The 27,317-nt window shown below is 48.4% G+C and overlaps 1 protein-coding gene and 1 long non-coding RNA gene across 5 annotated transcripts in view; one reads left to right on the forward strand and one right to left on the reverse strand.

Moving 5' to 3' along the window:
• TMCC1 (transmembrane and coiled-coil domain family 1) overlaps nucleotides 1–8,506 on the forward strand; it is a 75,071-nt gene extending 66,565 nt beyond the window's left edge. For all 4 annotated transcript variants that reach the window (XM_059479964.1, XM_059479963.1, XM_059479966.1 and 1 more), the window contains exons 6-7: nucleotides 1,998–2,133; nucleotides 4,424–8,506. In XM_059479964.1, the coding sequence (XP_059335947.1) occupies nucleotides 1,998–2,133; nucleotides 4,424–4,738 (451 nt within the window). In that variant the 3' untranslated portion in view covers nucleotides 4,739–8,506. The remainder of the gene's footprint in view (nucleotides 1–1,997; nucleotides 2,134–4,423) is intronic.
• Nucleotides 5,915–11,268, reverse strand: LOC132078066 (uncharacterized). The gene is made up of 2 exons (XR_009419225.1): nucleotides 10,898–11,268; nucleotides 5,915–5,994 (listed from the first exon to the last, which is right to left on the reverse strand). It is a non-coding gene; the product is annotated as an uncharacterized LOC132078066 (long non-coding RNA).
• Between the last annotated feature and the right edge of the window lie 16,049 nt (nucleotides 11,269–27,317).

Genomic DNA, 27,317 nt, shown 5'->3' on the forward strand with positions numbered 1-27,317 from the left:
TTTAAAAAATAAGTCAGGGTAGGTTAGTGGGGGCAGGGGTGTGTTTTTTTTTTAAATAACCCAGTTCTAGCAGTTGCCTGACACCTTGAGTTCTGGAAATGCAGGTGATTCTTGGATGCAAACTGCAGCAGTTCTGGTGTTGAGCAGGGAGTGAAGTGTGGATTGGGAATGAGCTGGTTGTTCTGCAGTCTTCAGGGCAGGAAGATTGGAGCCAGCCCTTCTGCTAATCATGTTCTGTTTAAACTCTTAACTATACAGATTAGCAGGGTTTCCTTATGTTTCCTGTAGATCGAGGTAGTTTTGAAGTTACTAAAATACAATTGTTTCCTGTTAGAGAACAGGATTTAAGCTGCTTGGCACCAGCTGCTTTATGAAAGGTGTTATGTGAGAGGAGGTTAAAAAATACAATCATGCTATTTTCAGAAATGCTTAAGTTTCTTTTTGTGTAATAAACACACTGCTGAATTTTGTAATATAGTAACAAACTGAATATGTTTCAAGTAATTGATGCTGCCTTTTGGGCTTGGAGTGGGTTTAGTTGTGATTTTTTGGTTGTTGGCAAGTTTTGTTGTCAGTTTTAAGTCGTGTGGGAACAAAGGGCAATATTAATTATCTGGGCTCCTTCTTTGTTAGCCAGTCTTCATATGGCCATTCCCTTGTCAGTCCTGGGAAACCAGTTCTGGTGTATCCCGGCACAGTTGCAGAGCTCTTCTGGCACCTTTCTGGGCTCAGCCATGTCAGCTGGCAGTTGTCTTGGTTTCACTGCAAGTTGACCACATGCATTTTACTGCTGCAAATTGCCATGCTGTCAGAAATGCTGTGTCTGACTCCTTAGTTTAAAGTAATATTGCATTAGGAACATAAACAAAAATTCTTTTCATACTTGTCTATTAAAAACAAAACACTAAGACTGTTTTTAAAGGCTGGCTTTTGACTGCAGGTTCTAAAACACAAAAAAAAAGTCTTGAAAAAAACGAGAAGCAGGATTTGTGTCTTAGTTTCAGAACTTGCAATTAAATTCTTCATTCTAGATAAATATTTCTTACTCATCTTGTGGGAGTTTTTTGTAGGAATTAAATTCAGTGGAGTCAAAAGAAAACCAAAATTTAAACAAGGAATTATCTCTGTGGTTATATCCTTAGAAATGCCTTGTTTATTAGTATCAAGATACAGATGATAAGGACTGTGTGGTAAACTTCATTCATGGACTTTTTCCATCTGCTACAATGAGTAGACAGCGGAAAAGGCCCAATGGCCACCACATCTGTGTCCATACCTTTGTTACCATCAGAGCTACCATTTCAGTTAATTTATAACTCTCTTAGGGAGAAGCAAAACTTTATCTCTCTGAGTTGTTATAACTCAATTTGTTTAAGCAGCCCTCTTCCTCAGGACTGCTCCTCGTTCATTCACCAGGAGCAAACTGAAAAATAAGCCTGCGGGTTAGTGATTCACGTGTCCTTCTTACAAATAATGTGATGGTATTTGCTTGTTAAGTTGCATCATTCGTGGGAGATAAAGGAAAAGCAAATCAAAGATCCATGTGACCTCATGCAGAGATCAGACAGTAGCACCATGTTCTCTGAGGCATCAGTCGCATGTCATTTCTGTGTAATTTTTATGCCCATTACTGTTCCAAGTGTAGATAAAAATGCTTAGGAGTTTATGGTATTATAGAAGGGAACTGTTTGGTTTACACAGAAGTTTGGTGAATACCTCATTCTATTCATATTCTGTCCTCGATTTCTTGCATCACTTAACAGTTACCATGCAATTGTGTGTTTTGTCCAGGTTAGGAACAATATCACAGAGTTTAACTGGTAGAAAGAAGGAATTCCCAGCAAGAGGGCATTAGTGCTAGAATGTGCTGTGTGCTGACTGAGGCAGCCATGCTGGTTTCAGGACACAAGCCATGGTGTTCATTGCTTGTTTGTCACTGGTGTCATTTTGCCATCCTCTTCTCATTAAAGCCATTGTACATGTGTTGTCATTTCTAGATGTGAAAGACTTGAAGAGCAGTTAAATGACCTGACTGAGCTCCACCAGAACGAGATTCTCAATTTAAAACAGGAGCTGGCCAGCATGGAGGAAAAGATTGCCTATCAGTCTTACGAGCGAGCCCGGGACATCCAGGTGGGTGATAGAAGCAACGACCCAAGTCCTGCCCTTTGCCTGCTCTTTCAGGAACTCATTCACTTTTGAAGTATGCCTGCACTTCAATATTTGATTTTAATCCTTGTAGCTTTATTGCTAAACTACTGCATTCCAAAAGATCCTTTTTCCATTTCTGACCTCTGAGTATCTCTCCAGGTAACATCCTTTGTAAAGCAGGGCTGTGTCCCACACAAAGGGAACCTGCTGCTCAGCTGGAGCAGAGCAGGAGCCAGAGCCCACTTTTTCTGCAGGTTTTTGTATTAGACACTCAATGGGCCGTGACCCAAACACCTTTTTGCAGTCATGTTCCCAGTACATGGCCCTGGGGTGTGGTTGTGTCACTGATTTTACAGCAATGGTTACATACCTCTAAGGAAAAATGGCTTTGTGTGTGCACTGCATTGAGTCAGGAAACAGTTCTTTCTGTTGGCTTTGAAGAAATAAGGAGGTGTTTCTAAAAGAAAAGCTTCTTTTAATATGTAGAAAAGGTTGTGAAACGAGATCTTGAAGTTGGAGGCCCTTCTACAAAGCAAAGCAGCTGCTGACCCTTACAGAAAAAAGCCTGTTCAGAAACAAGTCTCTTGACTATTATAAGTACTTGCTGTGATAGTTTTAACAGATATCTCAGTTCTGATTGCTCGTGGGAAATATTTGTAGTGTGAGCAGAGAGTTGTAAGTTAAGAGTTCTCCCTTTTTCTTGCTGAGGTACTTCAGCCAGGTAATTTCCTCTGAAGACCAAGCAGGCTATGCTGTTCATACACCAGCTGTAACTGATTGTCAAACGTTCTTCCTGGTCACTGCTGTTCGGGACAGCTGAGCAATTCTGCCCTGTGCTTTCAGGGGTCTTAACCAAGGAGAGGCATTCATGTTTCATTGACCCCCACAAACATGATGCAGTGAGAAATGTAACCGGTGACAATGACCTTTAAGTTAAATTTAATCAGTGTCTGTGGACAGTGGTACAATGGCCCTTGTCAGTGTAAACAGGAGGCTGTCCCTTGGAGGAGTGTTACAACAGTCGGGTTTTGTTCTCCTCTCTAAATTCAGATGGCAGGAAGATTGAATTGAAGTTGGATTTCTCAACAGTTTTTTTTAATCTTCATCGTACAATTCAGTACTTTTAGTGTAATCTTAAAAGTTGGGACAGCCTATTTTTCAGCACTGCTGGGGAAGAGGGAAGTGTTTTGTTGTATAAAAAACTATTTAAGAACATGGGCTACTGTTGCAGAGGAACAGTCCTGGTTCCTTTTTTGGTGATCAGTCTGGGAAGGACTGCTGCAGACGGCCTGTGTGTCTGGAAATTAAGGTGACTCTTGAGGGAAGATTGGTAGAAATATTGTGACTTGGTATTTTCAAGAGCAGAAGTCTCTCTTGGTGTTAAGTGCCTGAAAACCTCTCTCCTTCTCCCTAGCCGCCTGCATTGCATGTCACCGGTATTTTAGTGCAGGTTGGGTTGGTCCAGTTGGGGTTCAGCCCAGTGAAAAGGTCTGACAAATCCCGCTTGAGTCAGTGGGGCTTTAAAGAGGTGGATTTGTGCAGAGTAGTCTTCTCCTTCCACCTCCTTTCATTTTGCCTCTTCCTGTAGGCAGTTCCATAAATCTTCTTACCCTTCTAGATGTCTTTCCCCAGCCCTCACAGTCAGCTGGAGCTATGCCAGTGCCACAGCTTGCTGCAGTCTGGAGAAGATATCCTTCCTGCAATGGCAGCTGTGCAGTCCCAGCCCTAGTGCCCCTCAGACCTTTCTCTGAGTTCACAGCTCATTAAGCAAGCAGAACACAGCTGAGTCTTTGGTAATTATTTTTGTTGATGTAGTTTCTGCAAGGTTGCCTAGTTTCTGCAAAGGGGTCAGATAAACACAAGTGACTCCAAGGAAGGTGATGGAAGTTTAGGTTCTGGGAATGCACATCCCAGAAGAAGATGAAGATTTCTGGCTAGGCACAGCACTTCTGTCCTCTGAGTGGCCTCTTGCTGAAAAAGCTGAAGTGACCAGGTGGCTGGGTAGCCCCCTTCTGGCAGAAGCTGTGGGGTTTCCCGGCCTAGCATCTCCATGTCAAGCTTTCTGGGTGTGGATGAGGGACCTGGGGTATTGCAGGCTGCAGTGCCCAGTCAGCAAGGGGCTTCTCACCTCAGATACGGGAAATGGCACTGCTTCCTCTGCTCCCACTGCAGGGCAGGAGCAGTGTGAGGTGAGGGGATGCTCCTGGCTTGGCCTGGTTGGTGAGGTAACAGATGTGAACTTGAGTAACCCAGTACATGCTCTTGCCCACAGGAGGCACTGGAAGCGTGCCAGACGCGCATCTCCAAGATGGAGCTGCAGCAGCAGCAGCAGCAAGTGGTGCAGTTGGAGGGGCTGGAGAACGCCACAGCCAGGAACCTGCTGGGGAAGTTCATCAACATCTTGCTGGCTGTCATGGCTGTCCTCCTCGTCTTTGTCTCCACTGTGGCCAACTGCGTTGTGCCCCTGATGAAGACTCGCAATAGGACGTTCAGCACTTTATTTATAGTGGTTTTCATTGCCTTTTTGTGGAAGCACTGGGATGCCATCACTGGCTACTTGGAACGATTCTTGTCTCCCCCCAGATGATGGTGGCAGGAATGGGCTGCGCCGCTCGCTCCTGGTGCTCTTGGTGAGCAAGTGTGGCAAAGATTAGTCAGCGACTACTCTGCTGAAGTTTTAAAGTGTCCGAGTGAATTTGTTTACATTTAGAATAACGTTTTTTCTCTGCAAGATGCATTGCAATAGTATTTTTTAGATTTTACTCAAGAACTCTTTTGGCAAGAATCCTGGATAATTTTTATGTAGCATGGTTCTCTTTGGATGCAAATCTTAAGATTCTTTAAAGTGTACAAAAGAAATGAATAAAATACAGAAATTTGGAGCATACCAATGGGCAGTTTAAATTGTGGCTTGAACTACTGTACTAAACCTGTCAGGAAGAAAACGTGGTTAGCTTAAGACGAGCAAAGCTCAATCTAGTGCACAGCCTTGAATGATGGTACCACAGCAAACCTGTAACACTAAACTTTTACTGTGAAGTCTGCTCACATTCCATGTCCGAGTGTATGCATTGAGTGGTTTCTTTCCTTAACAAGAGAAAAACAACAACGTGTGGATCCCTCTCCCAGCTCAGCATCTGGGTTCGCCGTTTGTGTTAACCTGACTTCAGTAACTTTCTGTAAGGCTGGCTAACTTGGCTGAGTATATGGAGTGGAAGCCTCATGCCATATACAGTAACTGCACAGTCGTGCTACAGTATTTTGAAGTAGTCCTTGAAATACATATACTCTTTAAGCAGAAGCCCTTGGTCGCACTTTTAAGGTTTTTTTTTAATATATGTATATTCACAGATTTAAAAAAAATCCGAACAGCATACTTGAAGAGTGTAATACTCAAACTCTCAGTGCTTCCTTATTGTTTCTAATAGGATTTTTTATTATAATTATAATTATTATTATTATTATTATTGGGGTTTTTTTTTTTGAAGGGGTTGGGAGGGTCATTACTTTTTTTCTTTCAAATAAAGAAGTGATGTTTTTAAATGAAGAAATGCGTGAATAATTGTGAGCCGTCTTGTCCTGAAGCAGTTCTGAGAAGGGCAGAGAGTAGTTTCTAGTGTCAGGCTGTCAAATGCAGCACTGTCCATATGCCATTTGTCTGTCCTCCTGAGCTTAAAGATGCAGCATCATGGAAAACATCTGTTTTCTCCGTACCTTTTTGTCATGCAGGGCTTTTTTTCCTTTATCCACATGTGAAGGATGCTATGTTTGTATTTTTTGTTTGCGTGTCATCTCTCATTCCTGGCCTCAGGATAAGAGCAAGGAATTTCTGTTCATCTCTTCCTAGGGAAAAGACAGGTTCTTTTGAGGAAAGAAGTACTGACTCAGCAGTTCACTTAACAGAATGGTTATGTCAAAAATAGTTCTAATTAAAAAAAAAAAAAAAAAAAAAAAACCTGAAAAGTGAAACCAAAGTTTTCATCCTGTCAGGCTCTGGTAAGATTATTTATGTGTCTGTATCTGTAGTGTGCCATCCTCTTTTTCAGCCACAAGGGACAGCACTTGGTGCAGACATCTGTGTGTGCAAATCTCAAAAGGAAATGCCAGCTTCAAATGCAGCCCCAAGTCTTCACAATGTGCCATTACTGGTGACCTGTTGGTACAGGTAGGCAGCCCTCAAGTCCAAGGAATCTGTGTTCATTCTGTGCTGATTTTTAACTGCTGTCCTTTTCACCATAACAGTGCCAAGATTCATCTTTTGTCTTCATGAAATCTAAAAAAAAAACCCTCCAGGATTCTGTCAAAACTATTTATGGTGTTTAGTTAGGTCTTACTGTTTTCCTTCATTCCAGGATCAACTTCCCTCTAGGAATCAAATGTTGCCCAAGGGACCTAAACCAGTTGAAATCATACATGGGCATGTATGAGACATGTACAGCATACATATACACACATACATAGGCATTGTGCTATGGTACAGATTCTGGGTTCTGAGAAATTCCCTCAAACAAGGTTAATACCTTGAGTGTTTTCTGATTTCCAGCAAAGGCAAGGCCTCCACTGTCCATCTTTCTTCCTCCAAGGGTTCTTTTTTTCTGTAGTCACAGGAAACTCAGGTGCCCTTCCCCCAGGGATCCCAGTACACCTCTCTGTCACCATGTGCACTAATCTGCTCCTGTCCTAATTAAAACAGAGATTGACATTTACAGCTGACTCAAGCCAAAACTGCTTGTGCTTTCTGCAGTGCCACAGCCAGAGCAGAGGTGTGTGGCCATTCCCTCCCTTGCTCCTGGCTCCGGTGAGGCTCTTCTCTAGTGACTCACATTTCTTGGCTAACTATCATCTTGCCTTTTTCCAGGTTTTTTCAGAAACAAATGTGTGAATAACACTAAGAACTGATTTGGCACATAACTGAAATACTTTGTTGCCTTTTTTTCCTGAAAACTGGCCTTTGTACCTCTTTTTCTCAGTCTTGTTCACACTACAATTGCTTAAGATAGGTTTTCATGTGGTCAAATCAGGAAGGAGTTAAAAACCAGTGGCTCTGGACATTTAGTGTCTGTAGTATTTAAGGAAGTGTTGTCCCTCTTCTTTATATCCTAATTTCATTTCTTTTCTCAACTCTGTCATATTCAGTAAGTATCATTTGCTAGCTTGCCAGAAGGTGCAGGCTTAATAGAAACTGACATCTCATAACTCTTTGGTGAAGGCCATATACATATGGGTCTGGACAAAGTGTCTGTCTCTTTCTCTCTCAACAGTTTCTTCCATTCCAGAAAGTTGTCTGCAGTAAAGTCATGTATGATGCTGCATCCACTTCTCATATCCTAACACAACTGCCATGTGTTTTGCCTTTTGCACTAGCAGAACATTTTGGGGTTTTCCTCCCTCTTCAGTTTGAAAGTCTGTGATGATTTCTGATAACTTAATGATGATGTTGTTGGAAATGTGATTCTAGCTTTAAAGCTCCCTTTCCTTGTACACGGTTGTGTTTGCTTTCCTGATGGAGTGTTTCTGGGTGACGCGTAGAGAACAGTTTCTGCTGTGGATGTGAGTGTGTGCGTGAGTACCTTTAATAGCCTCCTTTGTAGATAAAAACTTTTTAGTGACCATCTCTGAGTGGCAGAATGTTTCCCAAAACATTTCATATTCGGAATTGAAGTGATTCAGAAATTGCTTAGATGTGTTTAGCACATACTGCCTTGGCACATAAAAAGGGAAAAATATAATGGACTGTGTAAGTTCCAGGAGCAGCACCTCCTCATTAACATTTGAGAGTTCAAGTGAAGTTCATCTGTTTCCCCTATTTCCTTCAATATAAAGAAGAAAGAAAGTCTTGATGCAAAAAAAATTATTTTTAAAACTTTTAGAAAGTTCTTTTTTCTCTCAGCCTCATTAGTTTATTTCAAGGGTATTCAGCATGCTCCCAGCAGTTACTCTATTGGTTTATTCCAATCCCATGTGTGCTTAGGTGGGATCAGATGAACTGCTGACTTATGTGCGTGTTGCAGGAAAGGGTTCAAGATTGAGTAGTTTTGCCAGTTTTTAAATGAATTCTGGAAGTGGCTAAAGAGTTACCCTGTGTGTCTGTGTTGTGTGTGCCAGGTGGTATAGTCGTAGGCAATTGACTTAGCTGTAAGTGTGTTTTAAAAGTGTAAAAAAAAAAACAGAAAAACTCACTTGCACGGGTTGAAAAGTACAGAAATGACACTTGTGAACGTAACACTGTAGTTTATAGATCTTAAGCTGCTAATTGTTGAGAGAGATTTACATTTGTCTTGTCTGATTGTCACAGATTTATCTGTGGCAGTTTTACTGTATATAAAAAACTTTAAATAAAGACCTCAGCTATTAACACCGGTCTAGTTTGGATCTTTCTGGAGGGGCGAGGGCAGGGGAAGGGAGGTGCTGTCACGGAGAAGAAGAGGGGTGTGTCAAAACTGCTGAGCCCTGAGAGCTCAAAATGTCGGCAAGTTCTCCATAGCTCTGATTGTCAGACTTTATCCTACACTCAACCAGCCACACACCACTAGGGCACAACAAAAATAAGCTGGTGTCAGTGTCTGGTCTTGCAGGTGCAGGAAAGGAGCAGCAGCATTGCATTCGTCCTCATTGATCCTTTCCAGCCTCCTTGTGCCTGGGACAGCCTCTGGCAGGGTCCCTGCGGCCACCCTGTGACTCAGTTTGCAGGTCAGTTCAGTCAGACTTACCCACCAAGTGTCTGTCTTGGAAGGACCAGAAGTTGGTTCTGTATTTTTCCACCACTGGTCGGTAGCCTGCCCTGTCCCAGATGAGAACAGCCCTTGCCTCTGCGGACTTTGTCCTTAAGGGATTTCAGGGCCCACTCTGTGTGACATGCGTATTTAGAGGCAGGTGCACTTGTAGCATCACCCGTGTGTCTCAGGGAGCTTGTGATGGAGCCGTTCCAGGCCTGGCTCAGTTTGGATGAGAAAGGCTGCAGCTGCCAGGACAGCACTCCTTAGCAGAAAGCTCCCTCTCCCTGAGCAGAGGCAAGAGACTGCACAATGTTGGTTGAGCCCCTGCTGTAAACAAGAGGTATTTTGGCTACTGTGTTTCATAGAAGAATTTCTGAATCCTTTATTATTTGTACAAACTGAAACTGGTGTGGAGAAGATACTTGTTCCTCTTGGGTTTTGATCATGTGGTATCAGGAACAAAGAACCAAGAAGGGAATGGAAACAATATTTTAAGGATAAAGGTACAGAGTCCTTTTCTCTGTTTTCACAGAGATTCAAGTACTGTAAAACCAGCAAGAGATCAAAAAGCAAAAGCAGCTGTTTGCAGGATTTTCCCCCTGTAATCTCCTCACAACCAGAATGCAAATTCCAGCAGTTTATGGATGAAGCAAGTCCATGGTGCTGCTTTTGCTAGAGCTGTCTGACTCAGGATGGGACATGGTTGTGAGGGTAAATGGTTCTGCATTCTTTTGGGACGGTGACCTGAGAGGTGCTGGCTGTGGCTCAGGAGCAGCAGGGGACCATGATGAACAAAGGTGAAAGCACTGGCCTTCTACTCCCATGTCAACAGATTTAATCTGATAATGCAGGGGATTAGGTGGTGTTACTCAGCTTTTTGGTTAGTCTGTGGGAAGTGGTTTGATAGCTCCACCCAGGTCCTGGGGAGCAAACAGGGATATGGCAAGGGCACAGCCAAGCTGGGTTGCAGCAGTGGAGGTGAGGAATTGGCTCATGTTTCTCACTGGAGCAGTCATTCTCCCCAGCCAAATAACATCACTTTGATGTGCTAATAGTGGAAATTTTTGCAAACAGCCAGCTCCCTACCACAAAATACCAGTCTTTAAGTTGTTTCTTAAACACCAAATCAACTGGTGTTTAAGTGTTGGTCAGTAGTTCATCAGCCTCAGTGGATCCTCCCTCACTGAGTGGAGTTAGAAATAGGAAGAGGGTTCTTTGCTGCCTGAGTTAGCATGAGATAGAATATTCCAGGGCAAACCAGCTCTGCTGAGTGGCTTGTACTCTAGCCAGATCCCCTCTGAAATTAGGAATAAGAGTCACCTTGAATGTGTTCTTGGCCTTTGTACCAGCCTTGTGCCAACCCTGGCCAAAGGGGAAAAAAAAAGTAATATTGCCTGAGAAGGGCCAGAGCTGGATGGGAAGATATGCAGTGTGTGTTCAGCCCTCTTCCTCAGTGCAGCTGTTCCTGTAGTCGTGCCTGCTTTCAGCTGATAGTCTCCTTGACTTAGAACCAAGAGGTCTGAAGGCATTCAAAAGTTCCTCCACTACACATAAAACAGTGTTTTCAGATTGGGGTCACCTATCAGACCTCTGTTGCAACAGCCTGAGGACACCTCTGGCTCCAAATCATTGTTTGAAAAATGCCTAATCCTGATTGTGACCTCCAGGGAGGAGGATGCCTGAGAGCCTGTCTGGCCAGGATAGAGGAGTGTGACAGCACATTGCGCTATGTGGTCAGTCAGCTCCTCAATTCCACCTGCTTCTGGCACTACTGACACATCTGCACATCACCAAGGTGCCTCCCCATTCCCTGAGGGTGAACAGGAGCTCTGGGCCAAGCCAGCCCCGTTCCTCCTCGGCTCTGCTGAGCATTCCCTGAAGGGGATGGTGCTGACACAGGTGAGCACATTGAGGGGGAGGCAGCTGCTTGGTTTGCTCTGGGAAGGAGCTGTGACAGCATGGCTCATACTTGTCTCAGACACACCCTGAGAACTAAACGAGATATTTTACAAATATCCCATCCTGCTTACCTGGGCAAAGGATCCTGAGAAGAGAACAGGGACTGAATGAGGAAGCAGGTAATATTTCACTGATGGAGCACTCCTCAGCAGAAAACATCTTCAAAGAAGCAACATCCCTCCACCCTCCTGATTGTTGTCTCACACGTCTTGAAGCAGTTGTGACTCTTGGCATGGGTAAAATAGTCCTGTCCCACACTGCTCAAGAACTTGGGTTATGTTCATCCAAAAATGTTTCATTGAAAGATGGTTCACTTTATTCAGATCAGCTCTCTGCCTCCATTGAGCACATCGGCATTTCCCTCCACCTCTGGAAACAGACTGGCAGGTAGGTATCAGCTCGCATTCCATCTGTCCCGTCCATTGCTTTCCCAGCTGGCGAAGGCCGGTTGTTGCTGGGCGCGACCAGACTGGCCCAGGCGGGGCCAAGTCTTGGCTACCCCGAGTGCTCAGAGCCGGGCCAGGGGGTGCCTGGGGCACTGCTGCCGCGAAGTTACAGGGACAGGATCTGGAGCGGCTGATGGGAACCCTTTTGGTCTCGGAGTTAACGGAGGGGTCCTGAAGGCTTCGAAGGCTCCGGCCCGAGTGACCCGCGCGGGTCCCGCCGCGCCCTGAGGGGACTCGCGATCCCCTCGGCTCTGAGGCCGCCTGGCGGCGATGCCTGGCACTGCACGTGCGCGCGCCCGCGGTCTCAGGCGACCCCTGGCGGCCACGCCCGGCAGCGCGGGCGGAGCCCTCGGGCAGCGGCCGGGCCCGGGGGTCGCGGGGGCTGCGGCTTGGCCGCCGTGCCCCTGCACTCCGCGGGGCCGGGCCGCACCCGGCATCGGCGGGACGGTGCGCAGAGGACATGGGAACGGGCACCGGCAGCGGGGCAGCTGGCACAACCCAGCCCGCCGGCTTGCAGGCACTGCCGGAGCGCCCCGGCTCCGCCGCTGACTGCTGGGTCAGCGCTGCCGCGTCCCGGAGCAGCGCTGTGCAGCGCGGGGGGACGTGCAGCCCCGGACCTGCTCGGTCATACAAACACCTCGCCGAGGCTATCCCGGGCTCCGGGGCATCCCGGATGCACAAACGGCCTCGCCATGCAAATGTCCCGGCCGCTCCACCGCAGGGCCACGGGCAGCCGCTGCAGCAGCACACCGAAGTCCCTGCGCTGGTTCTGCTGGGCAGGACCCCTCTCCCCCATGGTTCAGCATCATTACGGCAGTAACTCAGTGGTTATTACTGCTCGGGTGCAGTCCTGTTTCGTGTTGGCTCGGATGGGGAAGAGCCTCTCTGTCCCTGCTCAGGCTTTGCAGGCCCTCTCCCGATCCTGGACAGGGCAGCCAGGCCTGCGCTCGGCTCCGTGTCCCACCGGGAAAGGGAATAGGCAGACACAGGCTGCAGATCTGCAATGCCTCGTGCTCCCTGCTCTGAAGGGAACCATTCTGAGGGGTAATTGTTCATGGGACATGCTTGACAGCCCTCAAACCAGCAGTCACATAAGGCTGAATGCTCTGCTTCTGTTGTTAAGCATGGCTGGGTGTGTGATTACAGTGGAAATCAATCATTTGTCTGATCTAGACCTTTCTTCTCCTCAAAGTGGGGCTGGAGTCTACAAAGATCTGCTGACAAGCTCCTCCCTGCTTCATCCACTGCAGCTCTGCTGAGCACTCAGACCTGATCTCCTGCTGCTGCCTCTCCTGTTGCCATTCCTGCTCCCATTCGTGTTGTCTTTGCTCACAGTTCTGGCTCTAGAGCCTTGGTGTCTCCTCTGGCTCCCAGAAAACGTGCTGTCCTATTTGCTGGCTTGTCCCAGAAACAAAGGGGAAACCATGCTGATCAAGGCTCCCCAAGCACCAGCCTCAGCCCTGCTCTATTGGAGTGGCGTCCCCACCTACAGAACTCACAAAGCAACTTTTTCTTGGATGCAGGGTAGCTTCCTAAGAGAAAAGGAAATTGAAAAATCATGTGAAATTTTGAGGTTCTTCGAGAACAGGACAGAGAGAACCTAGCAACAGTGGCTACATTGATAAATTCCCCATTTCCTGACACGGGCTGGGAAGGAGGGACCCCTGCAGTGGCAGGACTGCAGAGTGATGGGGGCTGGAGGTGGCAGACAGGCCAGCTCAGCAGGCGCATGGTAGAGCAAACAGAGCTGGCAAGCACAAGCTGCCTATGGCCCCGGGGCAAGATAAACCTGTAGATTTTCAGCCCAAAGGTGTTCCCTCCTATTAGCAAAATGCCCGTCATCCTTCTGCCACATCCCCCTTCGAGAAGTTGCCAAGAGCTGCACCTTTTTCCAGGTGTTACCTACATCATTAATTACTGGGGGCAAGGCGTGGCCTCATCTGAAAATGGGGAGGCTGTGAAGTGAGGGCTGTGGGGCTAGGGTACAACTGTGGGTTGGGAAATGCAGGGACTGGTCTGGGAAAGGGCTTTTAATTGAGCTGCTGAAATTCTTCCCCCTCTCCCCATCAACAGAATGAAATTGGGTGTTCTGCTGTCTAAGATAATGTGGTTTTTTTTTGCTCTGGTGTATGGACAGTTGTGGGAGTTGCTGATGGAACCCCGTGCAAGAATTCAAGGAATGTGAAAGGTGAGCGTGTCAGGTCCTTGTGCGGGGGAAGCTCAGCCCCAGGGCGGGCTGTCCGCACAGCAGAGCCGAGCCTGGGCCCGGGGCTGGGCGCTGCAGGGCCCCGGCGGGGCGGGCGGGCCCGGGGGCTCCGGCGCCGCGGCCCCGGCGAAGCCGTTCCTGCCGCGGGGGCTCGCAGGGAGCCCGGAGCCGGCTGCCCTGCAGGGCTGGGGCACCGGGACAGCCCCGAGCCGGCTGCCCTGCCGGGTCGGTGCACCACGACAGCCCCGGAGCCCCGAGCCGGCTGCCCTGCAGGGCTGGGGCACCGGGACAGCCCCGAGCCGGCTGCCCTGCAGGGCTGATGAGCCCAGGGGTGTGCGGAGCAGCAGCGAAGCTGACCCTGCCTGGAGCCCCGGTCAGACGTAGAAACACGTGCAAGGCACGGCTGGTCAGGATTATCGCCCTTGCTAGGCTGACCTAAACGTGCTTTACACACGGCGGTACCAGTGAGCAGGTGTGATAATGGCAGTGGAGTGGATGGATTGCTACTATCTGGGTTACAAAGGGCTTGTATTTAATCATGCTCAGTTTTCTTTCCCCGATGCTGAATTTCTGCTCTGGTGCAGGGCTCACCAGTGCCCAAAGCAGCAGCAGCAAGGCAGCAGGGGCCTGCACCCCAGAGACCTGCCCAGGTACTACCCTGGGATGATTGTTGGAGCAGAATCATTGCAGGCATCAAGCCCAAGCTCAGTACAGAGGTGCTGAGGGGCTCCTCACATGACAACCAGCTTCCAGGGGACAGTGGGTGGGTGAAGCCCCTCCGAGATGGCTTGGCTCACACCTCACGCTGGTGTGACTGTGGCTGTGGCACCTGGCAGAGATGGCCCACACTCTGCTGCCTTCTATTTTTAGGGTTCCCCTTGGAGCATGTCCCTGCAGATCTTCTCAGGGCAATGCTGAGTCTCAGCTGCTGGAAGACCACTGCCTCCCTCTGAGATGAAGGCACTGGGAAAGGTCACGGGCCAAGAGACAGCCAGGGCCAGCCAGGACTGTAATGATCCTCCTGGCTACACCACTCAGACCCAGAGGCATCACACAGGGGTTTCCCCTTGCCGAGGCATCTCCCTGCACTGAGACTGGGGACAGAGTGGGACGAGGTCAGTCCAGGGTACCCCTGCATAGTCAGGGAGCCAGCAGCCCCAGTGCTGTGTCAGCCACCAGCAGCTCAGAGAGCCAGTGCAGGAGTGGGGTGGACAGTGCTGGTGCCCCAAGTGCCTCCCCGCAGTGACACCAGGCCACATCCAGGCTGCAGGCATGGACTGAGCATCAGGAAATTCTGACAGCCAGTGGGGGCCCTAAGACTCCCTGCTGGCTCCACTGGCAGCAGCACTTCAAGGCCCCACTGGACGAGCTCCCGTTTGCCCCCAGAGGTGAGAGGTCTGGTGCAGGCTTTGGGGTGGGAGAGGAGGCAGAACAGAGCAGGAACTGGCTGGGCTTTTCTTGACGTGCTTCCTGTGGCCACTGCCTGTGGCTATCCCTCCTGTCTGAGACCAGACCATGGTTTTTAAGGGTGCTGGTTTTGCTTCTCTGTTAGCCTGCTCTAGTCCTGACTCGCTTCCTTTCCCACCGCTGTGGCATTGGGAATGCTGAAGGATGTCCTCCTGTTCCCATCCTGGAGGCTGGCAAAGCAGGGGCTGCTGCACTTTGCTCTCTTGCCTTCAGCACAAGCAGCGTCAGTAACTCGTCAGGTCACTGACACAGGCTGAGGTTCAGGCTCCCCTAATCACTGTTCGCCCCATGGCCTCCTGAGCAGCAGCGAGCCAACACTAATCACTGATTGAGTTTGTTTTGTTTGTTGTTGGCTTTCAGATTGTGGGCTCTTGCCCAGGTTTGGTTTGGTTTTTTTTTTCTGGAGCATCCAGAACCCCAGAGAATTTCTGACTGTGCCGGTAGTTGTCACAAGATCTAGATCATGACAACCCATCCCTGTCCTTTCAGGGGAGGTTCTGTGGAGGGCTGAAGATTTTAATCAAGTAAGCTTCTAAAACAGGCTTGGAACTCTGGCTAAGAATGTGTTAATTAATACTCAGGGTTCCTGCCAAGCAGCCTGGGAGGCCAGTCCTCCTCCAGCCAGGTGTAGGAAGGTGAAGTTACAAGGTCCCTGATGGTATTGCCTAAGGTCTCTTGGCGAGGTGGGAGAGATGTTAGAGCACCTGCCCTCCTCCAGTGCATTCCCTCTGTCCTGTGAGGGGCAGATCAGTTTTTGTCACGGTCAGAAAAAAATAAAAATCACAAAGCCTTGTTGCTCGTCCACCTTGAATCACTATCAGCTTTGACAAGCTTTGTCTCCTGGCTCCCAGGATACTGCCAGCTGAATCTAATCCTGTTGATTTGATAATATATCTAATCTGACTTTCTTGAAAATGCCCAATATATGAGAGCTTCTGTTTTCCTACTTGAACCATCTTCCCTCTTTGCCTTCTTTCTCTTTCCCAGCTGGGGCCAATCTGTCTGGGAAATAGTCCAATTTATTTCCATCTGATGGGAGCGGATCCCAGCTCCATTCCTTCCGTCTACTTCAGAGTTGAAATCAGCCTAGGTCATTATTTTGAAATCCCTCATTTTCCTGCTTTGCATTTTTGCTGCAGCTTTTCTCCCTCATCAGAGGCATCAGTGGAAACACTTCCAAATATCTCTTTCTGAGGGGTTTTCCCAGAGCAACCATCACACAGTCAGCATGACCTGGATGATTGAGGTCCAGACAAGGTGTTCCCCACAGTTTAGACCTTCCTGTGGTCTGAGCAGAAGCACCAGTATCCCATATTGGATGAAACTGAAACTAGCAGGTCTGGCCAGGCCTCAGTCTTTGCACAATCATCCCCTAAAGGTCAGGGCACCAGCACTTTCTCTCCTGTGCCTCTGGTGGCTGCTGCTCACCCTGTGGGACAGCCAGGTCTCTGTTACTCAGCAGTGTGTGGTTAATGCACCCAATCTGCTTTTGCTCCTGAGGGGATGCCCTGGGTGGCCCCGGGCCTTGGCTCTGCCTGTGTGGGGCACCAGTGCTGCCCTGCTCCCCTTGCCATGGAGCCTACCTGGGGCTGCAGCTCCACCTCTGAAACGGGCCCTGAGCTGCTTCTAACTTTATTCTGGTGACAAGAGAATCACAGCTGAATTGTCCAGTTTATGGATCCCCGAGTAAATTAACTGTGATTAATAAGCCACTGCCAGAATGAACCATGCTGCAGGCTTATCTGTGTAATCCCTGCTTGTGTGTTTAAAGACTGACAGGAGTGCCAAAAAAAAAAAAAATCCAGACAAAAAGATAAGGGCTGAAGATGCAGGATGGTGTCTTGAAAATTTAATTTAGCAGAGAAAATATCCCTTCTAAAACCACTTTATTAACTGCTGTCAAGAGAAAGCCATTTGGCCTTCACGTGCTGTGGATGAATTCAGCCAAGTTGTGTCAGACTGCTCTGAAGTGTGGCGAGTGCCATGACCCAGGCCCTTCGCTGGGCTCTGGGTGCATAAAATCTGCATGATTGCTCTGCAGTGGGGCTTGTCAGCAGGGACTGCAGCTGGGTTATGAATCACTTTAATTTGTCATGTGAGCTGGTTTCACACCAGCATCTCTGGAGGGAAAATGCTGGAAAACGGGGAGGGAGGAGAGGGGGAATGTCAAATGCTACCCTCCTCTTCTATCCCCCCCCCTCCGGGTTCTTGGTGGAAATTATTTTCCCTCTCCACCAGCTAATGACTAGTCCTAAATTAATAAGATGGAGAGAAGCGGCCAATATCAAATGTATGGGTTTTGTTTTCACTTCTGAGTCGAAGGTGGCCACAAGTCATAGTCTGTAATGATGGGGGATGTTATCAGTCACACCATCTGACATTTTGCCAAAAGGTCTCTTTTGTCTCCTCTCTGAAGTGTGAAAACAAGGGATATTGTTTCTGGTGTTCTGTAAAGAAAAATGTGAGTTGCAGAGCCTTAAGGAGCCATTAGATGAAGGAAACCAAAGAAGGAAAGAAATATCAAGAACTCTTTCTTCAGATAATTACACAAATACTGGATCTCTAGGGACACTTAATGGAAAACATTTTAGGAAGCACCTGAAAATCTGCCATGAAAATTTCCCATCCTGGCCATCCCATTGTCTCCTGCATTCTTTATTTGGATAATCCTGAGAAAAATCCAAGACTCAGATAATAATTTGATTTTTTCCTTTATTTGGTATTTACTTATTCAGTTGCTGTTAAGGACAATAAAAATGAAATTACCCACTCCTGACTGAGTTCCCTCAACACTTAGGTAAAGTACAGAATTGTACAAAACATCTAGATTCCCACTGCATGTTATCCTGAGCAGCAAAAGCATAAACCAAACATAAGCCCTCTATGGAGACAAAATATTCACCCGCCAAAAGAATTACTCACTGTGGGCAAGTAGGCTTTTACAAGGTTGAATTTTAGACATGCAGATGAATGTTACAGCTGGTAAGAATTCATTAGTCAATGAATCTGCAGCAAAGATAAGGAGACAGAGATTTGTTTTTCTTAAGTGGAAAGGGTCCCACATTATGATGCTGTAAAATGAATGCCCTTTGAGAAAGGAATCATCCTTGAGAAAGGAATGATCTCTTCCTTTCTCAAATCAGAAAAGTGGTTGTCTGTTTTAGCTTTAAACTCACAATAAGATCTCCTGAAATTAAATTACTTATTTTCTTGAATAGAGTGGTACCATTAGCCATCTTGAGAGAGGGCTGCTCCCTAGAGAGGGGCAGCAAGTGCGAAGGTGCAATCCAAATGCCTTTTCCAGTGCTCCCCTCGGCAGGTGTGCCCTGAGCCTGCCTCTCCTCTCCAGGTGTGCCCAGAGCCAGGGAGCGTGTGGCCGCGGTACAGCCAGGTGTGCGGCTCTGGGGGCACCTGGCAACCTCAGGCTGAGCAAGGAGCTCAGCCCTGGTCGCGCAGCCAGCCAAGCCCTGAGCTCTGGCCAGCGAGCTGTTTGTCAATGCGGCCTTGCAGCAGGCAGCTCCTCACAGCAGCGAGCTGCATCCTGGTAAACAGCATATGTGAGAAGGAGCTGGTGGAGCTGCCATCAAGAGTTTTCCTTCTTCCAGATTCTGGCTCCCCCACCAGCCACAGACCTGCTGTTGGAGCGAGCAGAGCCCGGCTCTCGGCAGCGCGGATGGGAATTGGGAAAAACCACCCCACAACAGACGGGAGCTGCGTGCGGCACCGGGGCGGCTCCTGCCGCAGCACGGCACACCCGTGCAACCCGTGCAACCCGTGCAACCCGTGCACCTGTGCTACCCGTGCTACCCGTGCACCTGTGCTGCCCGTGCTACCCGTGCAACCTGTGCTACCCGTGCACCTGTGATATCCGTGCAACCTGTGCACCTGTGCTATCCGTGCTACCTGTGCTATCTGTGCACCCGTGCTACCCGTGCTATCTGTGCACCTGTGCTACCTGTGCTAGCTGTGCTACGTGTGCACCTGTGCAACCTGTGCTACCCGTGCTATCTGTGCACCTGTGCTACCCGTGCTATCTGTGCTGAAGGCTGCTGCGCCCGCCCGCCTGTGTGCAGCAGGCATTCAGACGTGCCGTCCACATCTACTGCTGCCCAAAGGACCAGCTTCCTCTGTTTCTTTGTATTTCCTGAATCCATTCACTCTTCTCTTGGCTCCTCTGGTGCTTCCCTCCCCCCTTCCTCCAAAGACTGTGTGGAGGATGCACACATGAAAGGAAGGAAGAGTTGGCCTCTTAGGGGGGAAGTAGACATTAGTGCTTTTTTTTTTTGGTCCAATTTTGGAACAAAAAAGCTCCAGCTAGGAACTGGTCTGATTAGGTCTTAGGATGAAACAGATGCAAAGTTTCATGTGACAAGTAAAGTGGCACATGGAAACTGATGAATTTTTACATGCTGTTGTTGCCCATCTCTTGCATGGGATCAGAGCTGTTAGATCTGTATCTGATTAAGTGTGAGACCCAGCACAGTAACAAAAGTGTTGGCTACCAGTTTCTTAGTGGTCATTCTGGAGCTGGAGTGTAATATTATTTTTAAATAAACAGGTCTTCTCATTTTAAAACAACCCCACTTCTTTCTGTCTTAAAAAGAATGAAAGGAGAACAGCTTTGTTAATAGTGCCAGAGCTGGAGCAGAGGTGCATTTACGTTCGAAAACTTGCATTAATGCCCAGCTGCAAGAGTTTCCAAGCAGGATGAAAGCGAGCAAGTCAAAGGAGTTGGACAATTACACTCATTTGTCTGCCTTGTTGGCATTGAAATAATTCAGGCAAGGCCAACTGTGTCACTGGGATTCTCTAAGGTATAATTTAGGCATGAGATGTTTACAATCAACTCTCATTTGCATCAACTGCGAGAAAAACAGATAATTTATTGGTTATTTGAACTGGTGGGTTAACTACTAGTTTAACCACTAATATTTATTCAACCTTCTGCATCTGAACAGCCCCATGGCCAGATCCCACACTCTAGCTGCCATGCTTGCTCTGCAAGTGAGAGAGGAGCAAGGCCAGGACCTACTACTGTGACTCAAGTTTTGCAAAGCAGAATTGGTGCTTGACTCACATGGGTGTCTGACTGAGAGCCCCACAACAGTCAGAGGTGTTGGGAACCATACGCACACCGTTTTTTAGTCCCAGGAACATGCTAGAACAAAGATGCAGTTTGCTCTGGGTTGTGCTCTGTGTGCCTGCCAGTGGTGGTTACAGAACTGCTTAGCAAAGAGCTTGATAAAATCAGTGGGGTCGTTTGTGAGCTAGGAAGTGCCTCCATGTGTGCCAGATCTTGAAGAATGCCCCCCAGACTGCTTTGTGAGTGCTGCACAAGGACGTCTAAATGCTGCTAAGCAAGGCTGCAATGAGCAAGGTGATGGATTGACAGATTTGATTGAAATTGGAGGTAAGTTTTGCTGGGGTTTTTTTAAATCCTAGGCTTTAAAAACATCACTTAGAAGAGGAACATGGATGGAGAACACCAAGAGGGAGATGAGAAGATTAGGAGGTCAGATTCCAGGCTACAGAAATCTGTCCATCTTGGGCAGCTCTGCATGGGTTGCAGGGGAGAGGCTGTGATGGCTCTGGTGCTGCTCATACCCCTTCTCCAGGAACTGACCCAAGCCTTTCAGCTAATTCCTGTATGCCAGTGGCTCTCTCTTTGTGAACGAATCTTTGATATTTAGCTGCCTAGCCTGAAAGGACTATTCTTAGGGAGGAGAACAATCCCATATTTCATCCTAAAGGCACCCAGTGAAATGCATGTTTTCCCATTGTGACCCCTGACAGATTCCTGGCTGGCATTTACCAGGGAGAAGTTAAACAGCCCTGGGCTGGGGCTGAGCCCACAGAGTGGGAGGGAGGCTGACCCCAGTCCTGCCCTGGCTGGAGCTTGTGCTGGTGATTGCAGGAGGTGGGGATCCCAGGTTTGGCTCTTGGAGGAGACAAAAGCTGACAGAGCCCAAATCTGATCTGATGGTGTGTCACAGGATTTGCCTCCTGCCAGCTTTTGGTGAACAAATCCTGCCAATGCACACCTCATCTGGAGAGGCAGAGGAGCTCAGCACCCAGGCTGTCACCTGCAGTGCAGCACCTGCAGCTCGTCAGTCCTTGTTGCCTACTAGAACTCATCACTGCTCTCCAGACAAGCACCACGAAGCAAAGGGTTGCTGCTGCTGCCCAGCCTTTGCAGGGCTGATGGGTCATTTCATACACTGGAGAAATCATTCTGCACCCTGTGTGAGCAGACTCACTTGCACAGAGTTCGGTAGGATTGCAGAGTGATTTGTATGAGTCCTTCTACCCCTTGTGGAGCAGACTAGGCTGAGAAAAGGAGCACCAGGGACACCCATGACTCCTGAAATACACTGTACAGGGTAATACATAGATGTGAAATAGCACAAGCACTAAAGCAGTACTGCTTAGACAGATGGGACAGCTGAGCTGGCATTCAAGTAATAAAAGTACCCCAGTCTCTAACTGTGTGGTGTTTATATTTTAAAACAGTGTTAGAAGGTCATTTTTACTACTTAGGTAGTTTGTTTGCCTTTTCCACTCTCCTCAGGCATATTAGCTGAGGTTGCTTCATCTCCCTTTGCTTTACCACTACTTCTGCTTAGTTTCAGCATCACATTCACTGTGGGTAAAATACTTTGGGCGCCCATTGCACTGGGATATCTGTATAAAAAACTGGCTTCAAGTGTGTAAGGATTCATGTGACTGTTTCCACCAGCATACTTCTAACATAATGAATTTTACGTTCTTGAATTTGTGATGAATTCAAACACAAATACATATCTGTGTACAGAAACATGTGGAAGGTGCAGGGACCGCATCTTTGCAAGCTGAACTGGAACTGTCTGAGAACTCTCCTTCTGTCCTAAAAATTCAAAATGCAACCAAGTCCAGCGTGGGGCTTGCCAACGCTTTAAATGTGTATGTGGACACAGGTAGTTTTTATACACGTGTCTCTGTGTGTGACTTTTGACTTATCTGTAAGATTAATTAATGTGTTTCATGTATCTAAGCAATGTGGAAGCCTTTAAAACTGTTGGGGTCACCAGGGAAACGTTGAGAGCGAGATCACACTGTCTGCATACAACATATCCAAAAGCATACAAGCTAGCTCAGTGCAAAACGGTGTATCTTTTAAAGCGACATGAAATGTTAACCAAAATGCTTAGGATTGTATTAAGCCATGCAAAACAAACAATAAATTTACAATTAACCACATTTAACCCTTTCACTTCAAAGCACAAATTGAGCATCAACACTGAAGGCTCAATAAGCTCAGTGAACATGGGAGAGAATAACACTGAAGCCACTGAGGTAAGTCAAATTGGTTGGAATTAACAAGGGTACTATGGGTTGTAATAATATATTTACAGGCTGATGATTATGCTGTGGGGAGGAAGGGAAGGGGATTAAATTCCTGTTTAGTTTAGGCTGCATTTTAGTGCTGCCTGTTCTTCAGTAGTACACAGTTTAAAATGTAGTCTGTCAAATCCCACTGACATATTTTGGCAATAGATATATGCTCTAATTGAAAGCAATTGTTGTGTTGTAAGCTTTCCCCTTTTCCCATTTGTTTTGGTTAATGAGTAGTGGTGGCCTGTCTACTTAAACACGTATTGAGCATTACACACTGCTCACGGGGAAGTTAGCATATTGCAGAGCATGCAGCACGATCCTGCCTGACTTCATAAGGAAAACTTCCTGCAGGCTTTGGTGGAGAATGTTTGAACAAAGCTGGTAGGATCAGCCTTGCTGGTTGTTGTTGCTGGGCTTTGCTGTATGGGTCAGCTGGGGCCTCCATGTGTGAACCCTGGGGTAGGAGTCAGGCTCCCTCCCAGGGCAGCAGAGCTTTGTTTTGAGCAATCAGCATTGGCCTCTGCTGGGATTCCCATGAAGGGATGCTCTGCCTTATGTTGAATTTGCTTCCTTTGCTGGGAGCCAAGTCCTGCCCCCTCCGTGGCTGGCAGTGGTCAGGACACGCAGGCCCGGCACGGTGGGGCCTGCATGGGCCACAATCCGTTGGGCCATAATCTGTGAGCAGGGCCCGGCAGCTCTGGGGGGCTCAACAAGCCCCTGCTGGGCCAGCCCAGGCAAAACGGTGTGAACACCATTGCTACTCACAGAAACCCTCTAAGGCTGGTGCCAGCTGGAGCCAGGGCCCTACTCTGCCGTGCCCACCCGCACCCCTGCCTGCCTGTGATGCCTGTGTTCACAAGAGACACGCATGGAGCAGAGACTGCCAGTGTAACCAGGGTGGAGGGGACTGTGCTTCACCTGGCCACCACCTCAGCACAGGCTGAGCTGCCCATGGATCAGAACTGGAGCTGCATTTGAACTCATGAGCCACACCTCCAGCCCTGACCAGTGTGAATGGGATAAGTGAGTGCTGAGTCCTGCCTAAGCCTCTAAGGAAAATAAAAGCAACAGGCCACCAAGGAGGTCTGGGGAAATCTGGGAAACCTGCTACTCTTGCATCCAATGAGGGTCCAAGTGGTGAAAGACCTTCTGTCCACCCACAGGGCTCAGGTCAAAGCCAGCACAAGCTACCAAAGACACATCTTTATTGCCTTGTGATAAACCTCCCAGTCCAGAAAGTCCTGGCATTATTGTGTGTGTGAACTTTCACCATCACCAAATCTGTCATTAACCCAGAAAGAAACCTTTTTGTGCTCACAATCTCTGTCTGCACAGCTCCTCTCAGGAGGCAAATCCCTCATGGTGAACACGTCAGCTGGTTGCATGCTGCAGACAAGGTTATGACTGCATTACACATTCTGAGGAGAGCAAGGCTCTATATTACAGGCTCATCTTTGAAAACAAAGAGGCTCAAGGAAGAAAACGCTGGTTTTACTCAGAAAGTGGCTGAGGTGCCCATAAATCCCTCTCAGCCTTCCTCGGCAGGGCTGGAGGCCAGCAGCACGGTGGCAGCAGAGATGCTGTGCCCCTGCAGCTGCTGTCACAGCCGTCTGCAGCGGAGCCCGGCACCGCACCGGAGCGGGTGTTGGATTAAAGGACGCTGGGGAAGTGACCTTGCCTTGGTCTTTCTGCCAAACACCTAGCAGACTCCCAGCGTGCTAAATCATTGGTAAAAACAGGAATGACACTCTGGCCTCATCCATGAGCAGTTCCTGCAATGCAGATTAGTAACAATAAAATGGGGTCTCCATCCACGCTTATCCAAAAATACACTGAGGATTGCTGATCAGTCTATTTCCAAGCCCACTGTTATTTCTGAGTGCCCCGAAGTGCCTGAGTGAGCACTTGCTGATGTCTGCAGCCTGGTGATTCAGGAGACTAACAACTGAGAGCATCAGGGCAGGGTAACAGGCACGGCTGGAAAGAATCTGGGAATTGTGGTGATCAGGGAACAGCTCTAATTCAGGCAACGCTTTCTCTGTGTCCAAGTGCTTCTTGGCTCCTCCTCATCTCGCCTTGTGTTTCCCTGGTGAATGGCTTTTTGTTCAGAAATGCTGCTCTGGGGACAGCCTTGTTCTGGCCATCTCTGGGCTGGGACAGAGGAGACCAAGGGGACCATTCCACTTTCTCCTACCTGTTACCTTCTTCTGTAGGATAACCACTCATGGCCTCTGGCAGGATGTGGAGAAGACAAGGACTGGACCCTTGCTCTGATGCAATTTCCATCAGTATAGGTTTTTGAGATGGAAAGCAAGTGACTGAAGAGATTCAAAAATTGTCTGTAAGTGTTTGTGAATTCACCTTGTGGTTGACTGCCAACCTGCTCTGCAATCACAGAGACCCAAATTGCACCCAGGGGCAGGGAGCAAAGGAAATGAGAAAAGGGGGACTGGCTGCGTGAGTCAGAGCACTCCTGATGCACTGTGCTGCCGGGGCTCTCCCACAGCAGCTCTGGGGTGGCAGCTCCTGTGCCAGGGTCCCTGTAGCCTTCTGCGGTGGCTGAGCCCAGGCTTCTCTCTGCATGCCATGCGGGGCAGAGCAGGGGCAGCCGCCCTGTGTGCCAGCATGTGCTGCCTCACCGGGCCTTCCCCCGCGCTCGGTGTCAGACGCAAAGGCACGGAGCACCTGCTCTACTGCCAGGGCCCGGGGGTCCCTGTCACCCCAGGCACGGAGCTCCTGGTGGTCCTGCGTGCCTGCCCTGTGAGCAGCACCTCTGCTCTGCCCTGCCCTGCCCTGCGCTGCTGGTGCTGGGCCAAGGGCTGCTGAGCAAACCCGGCCACCCCTGCCTGCGAGGGTGCACGTCCTTCCCAAACCCACAGGGCACTGCACAGATAACTCCTGCCAAATAAACAGGTGTTTATGCACCTGTATTAAAGGGATGAAATCCAGGGGCTTGACAGCGTTGAGTCAATATAACCTGAGTAATTGCATGAGTAACTCATGTTTCCCCTAAAGGGAAAGTGTTGTTGTGTAAATATATTTATCAATAATTAAAGCAGTTTTGAGTTCTTGTGTGCACAGCCCCTCTCCCCCTGCCCCAGCTGAGAGGTTGGTATCCTCAAACCTGCACAGGAGTCAAAGAGGAAGGGTTTTGTTTTTTTTTTTTTTTGTCAGGGGGTGATGCTCTATGACAAGAGGCTTGTGGTTTAATTTTGACCTTTTTCTCTTCCTGAACAAAAAATAATGGTGAGATCTGTGTATGAGAGATTTAAAAACCTCTACTACTCCATTAGGAGCATTATCCTGAAATACTCACTGGAGCTTATAACAGCCCAGATAATAGGGGTGGGAAATCATTTCTGGAAAATATTCCCCTCAAAGCATCTTACCAGAAAATTGTTTCCTAACAACAACAATAGCAATAATATCTTTGTCAAATAATCCTTCAATACCACAAATATTTTGTCTTTAATTGTATCAGTGTAGACAAATGCTTGGCAAAGGCAATAGGAGTCAGAGTTCCTGGGGAATTTTTTCTGACAGAGCCAATACTGGATACCTTTGGGTAAGTCACACATTTTTCAATGTTCTTTGGCCTATTTTTTTTTAATTCACTGTAATCTGGAACGTAATTTGATATGCCTTAAAAGGCTGATTTCACATGGAAGATGCTCTGCTATCAGTGTAAGCAGCCATAAGAAATCCTAAAATAGGCAGATTAAGGGTTTGGGATCATGTGGGTTTATTTCTATGCAATTAAAGACATGATCACATTTAAAAATTGCTAACTTGTAGTTTATAGAAAAAAAGCCACTAACAACTGGGAGTCCCATATTTAAAAACAGCTAATAATTCTTAATTAAGGATATGATCAGCAGAGACAATGAGTTAGATAGGAAGAAAACACAGCATTTAATTCAATGCAGATTTTCAGTGGACATGGCATGGCCAAGGCAGTTGTGTATTAATTAGTGCTCTGAAGAGGGTGAGGAGACAGGAAGGGGAAAGGAAAATTGGCAGGTGTAGAAATGAGATTAGACAACAACAGAGGATTTTTCTCTCCAGAACAGAATCCCCATCAGCCTCGCTAACATGTTTTGTATAACTGAAGTTCCATGCCACAAGAATGGGCAGGGGACTAAGGCACAGCCCGGGGAGAGAGGGAGGACAGCTCTCCAGGGCTCGCCTGTGCAGCATTTCCAGGCAGCTGTGACCAAACACCAGCCTCCATTTCCCACTCTCCATTTCCCACCCTTGTTTTAAAGGCTGCTGGCTGTTTGTGGATGGTGCGATGCCTCCGTGCTCGACCCTCGCCGTTATGTGATACAGCAGCCGCAGCTGCACCGCGAGACCCAGCGCTGACTGTCCTCCAGCCAGGTCTCTGCTCCTGGTGGAAACCCGGGCTGGAGGCAAGGATGCTGTACCCACAGCCCACAGCCACTCCTCTTGCCTGTCAGCTCCGCCAATGCTTCAGCCTGAAGCATGCACATAGCGCTGAGCATGCCATGACCTTGCTGTTTGCCATGCGCTGCAGCACACCCGCGTCCCCTCCTGCACGGGGACTGGGCCGTGTTGCCCAGGGATTCAAGACCCTGGGCGACCTATGGCTGTGCCCTATGTCACGATACTGTGGCAGGAGGCCAGCTGGGTAATGGGCTGGCTAATTGCTCAAGGCTGGTTCATGAAGCCTGCAGGGACGTGAGATACGTGGGCAAGGTATCTGCTGCAGGATGCGTGGCCCCATCCCGGGATGGACCCCGGCTCTCCGTACAGCCTTGCCCAGGAGCGCTCCTCCGTCTCGGACGTGTCCCCTCGCGACGAGGGGTCACTGACACACCTGCAGACGGGGAGGAAGGCAGCAGGAGTGAACCCGCTCAGGTGGAGCGATCCCACGGGATGGGCTGGTGCTTTAGGGGCTGTCCCCTACATCATCCCAGAGTGTAATTTGGGAAATCACTTTGGGTCTTGTTAAAGCGGCGCCCGTTGGAGGGCGGAGGA

This window comes from Ammospiza nelsoni, chromosome 11 (assembly GCF_027579445.1).
Source record: "Ammospiza nelsoni isolate bAmmNel1 chromosome 11, bAmmNel1.pri, whole genome shotgun sequence".
Lineage (NCBI taxonomy): Eukaryota > Metazoa > Chordata > Aves > Passeriformes > Passerellidae > Ammospiza > Ammospiza nelsoni.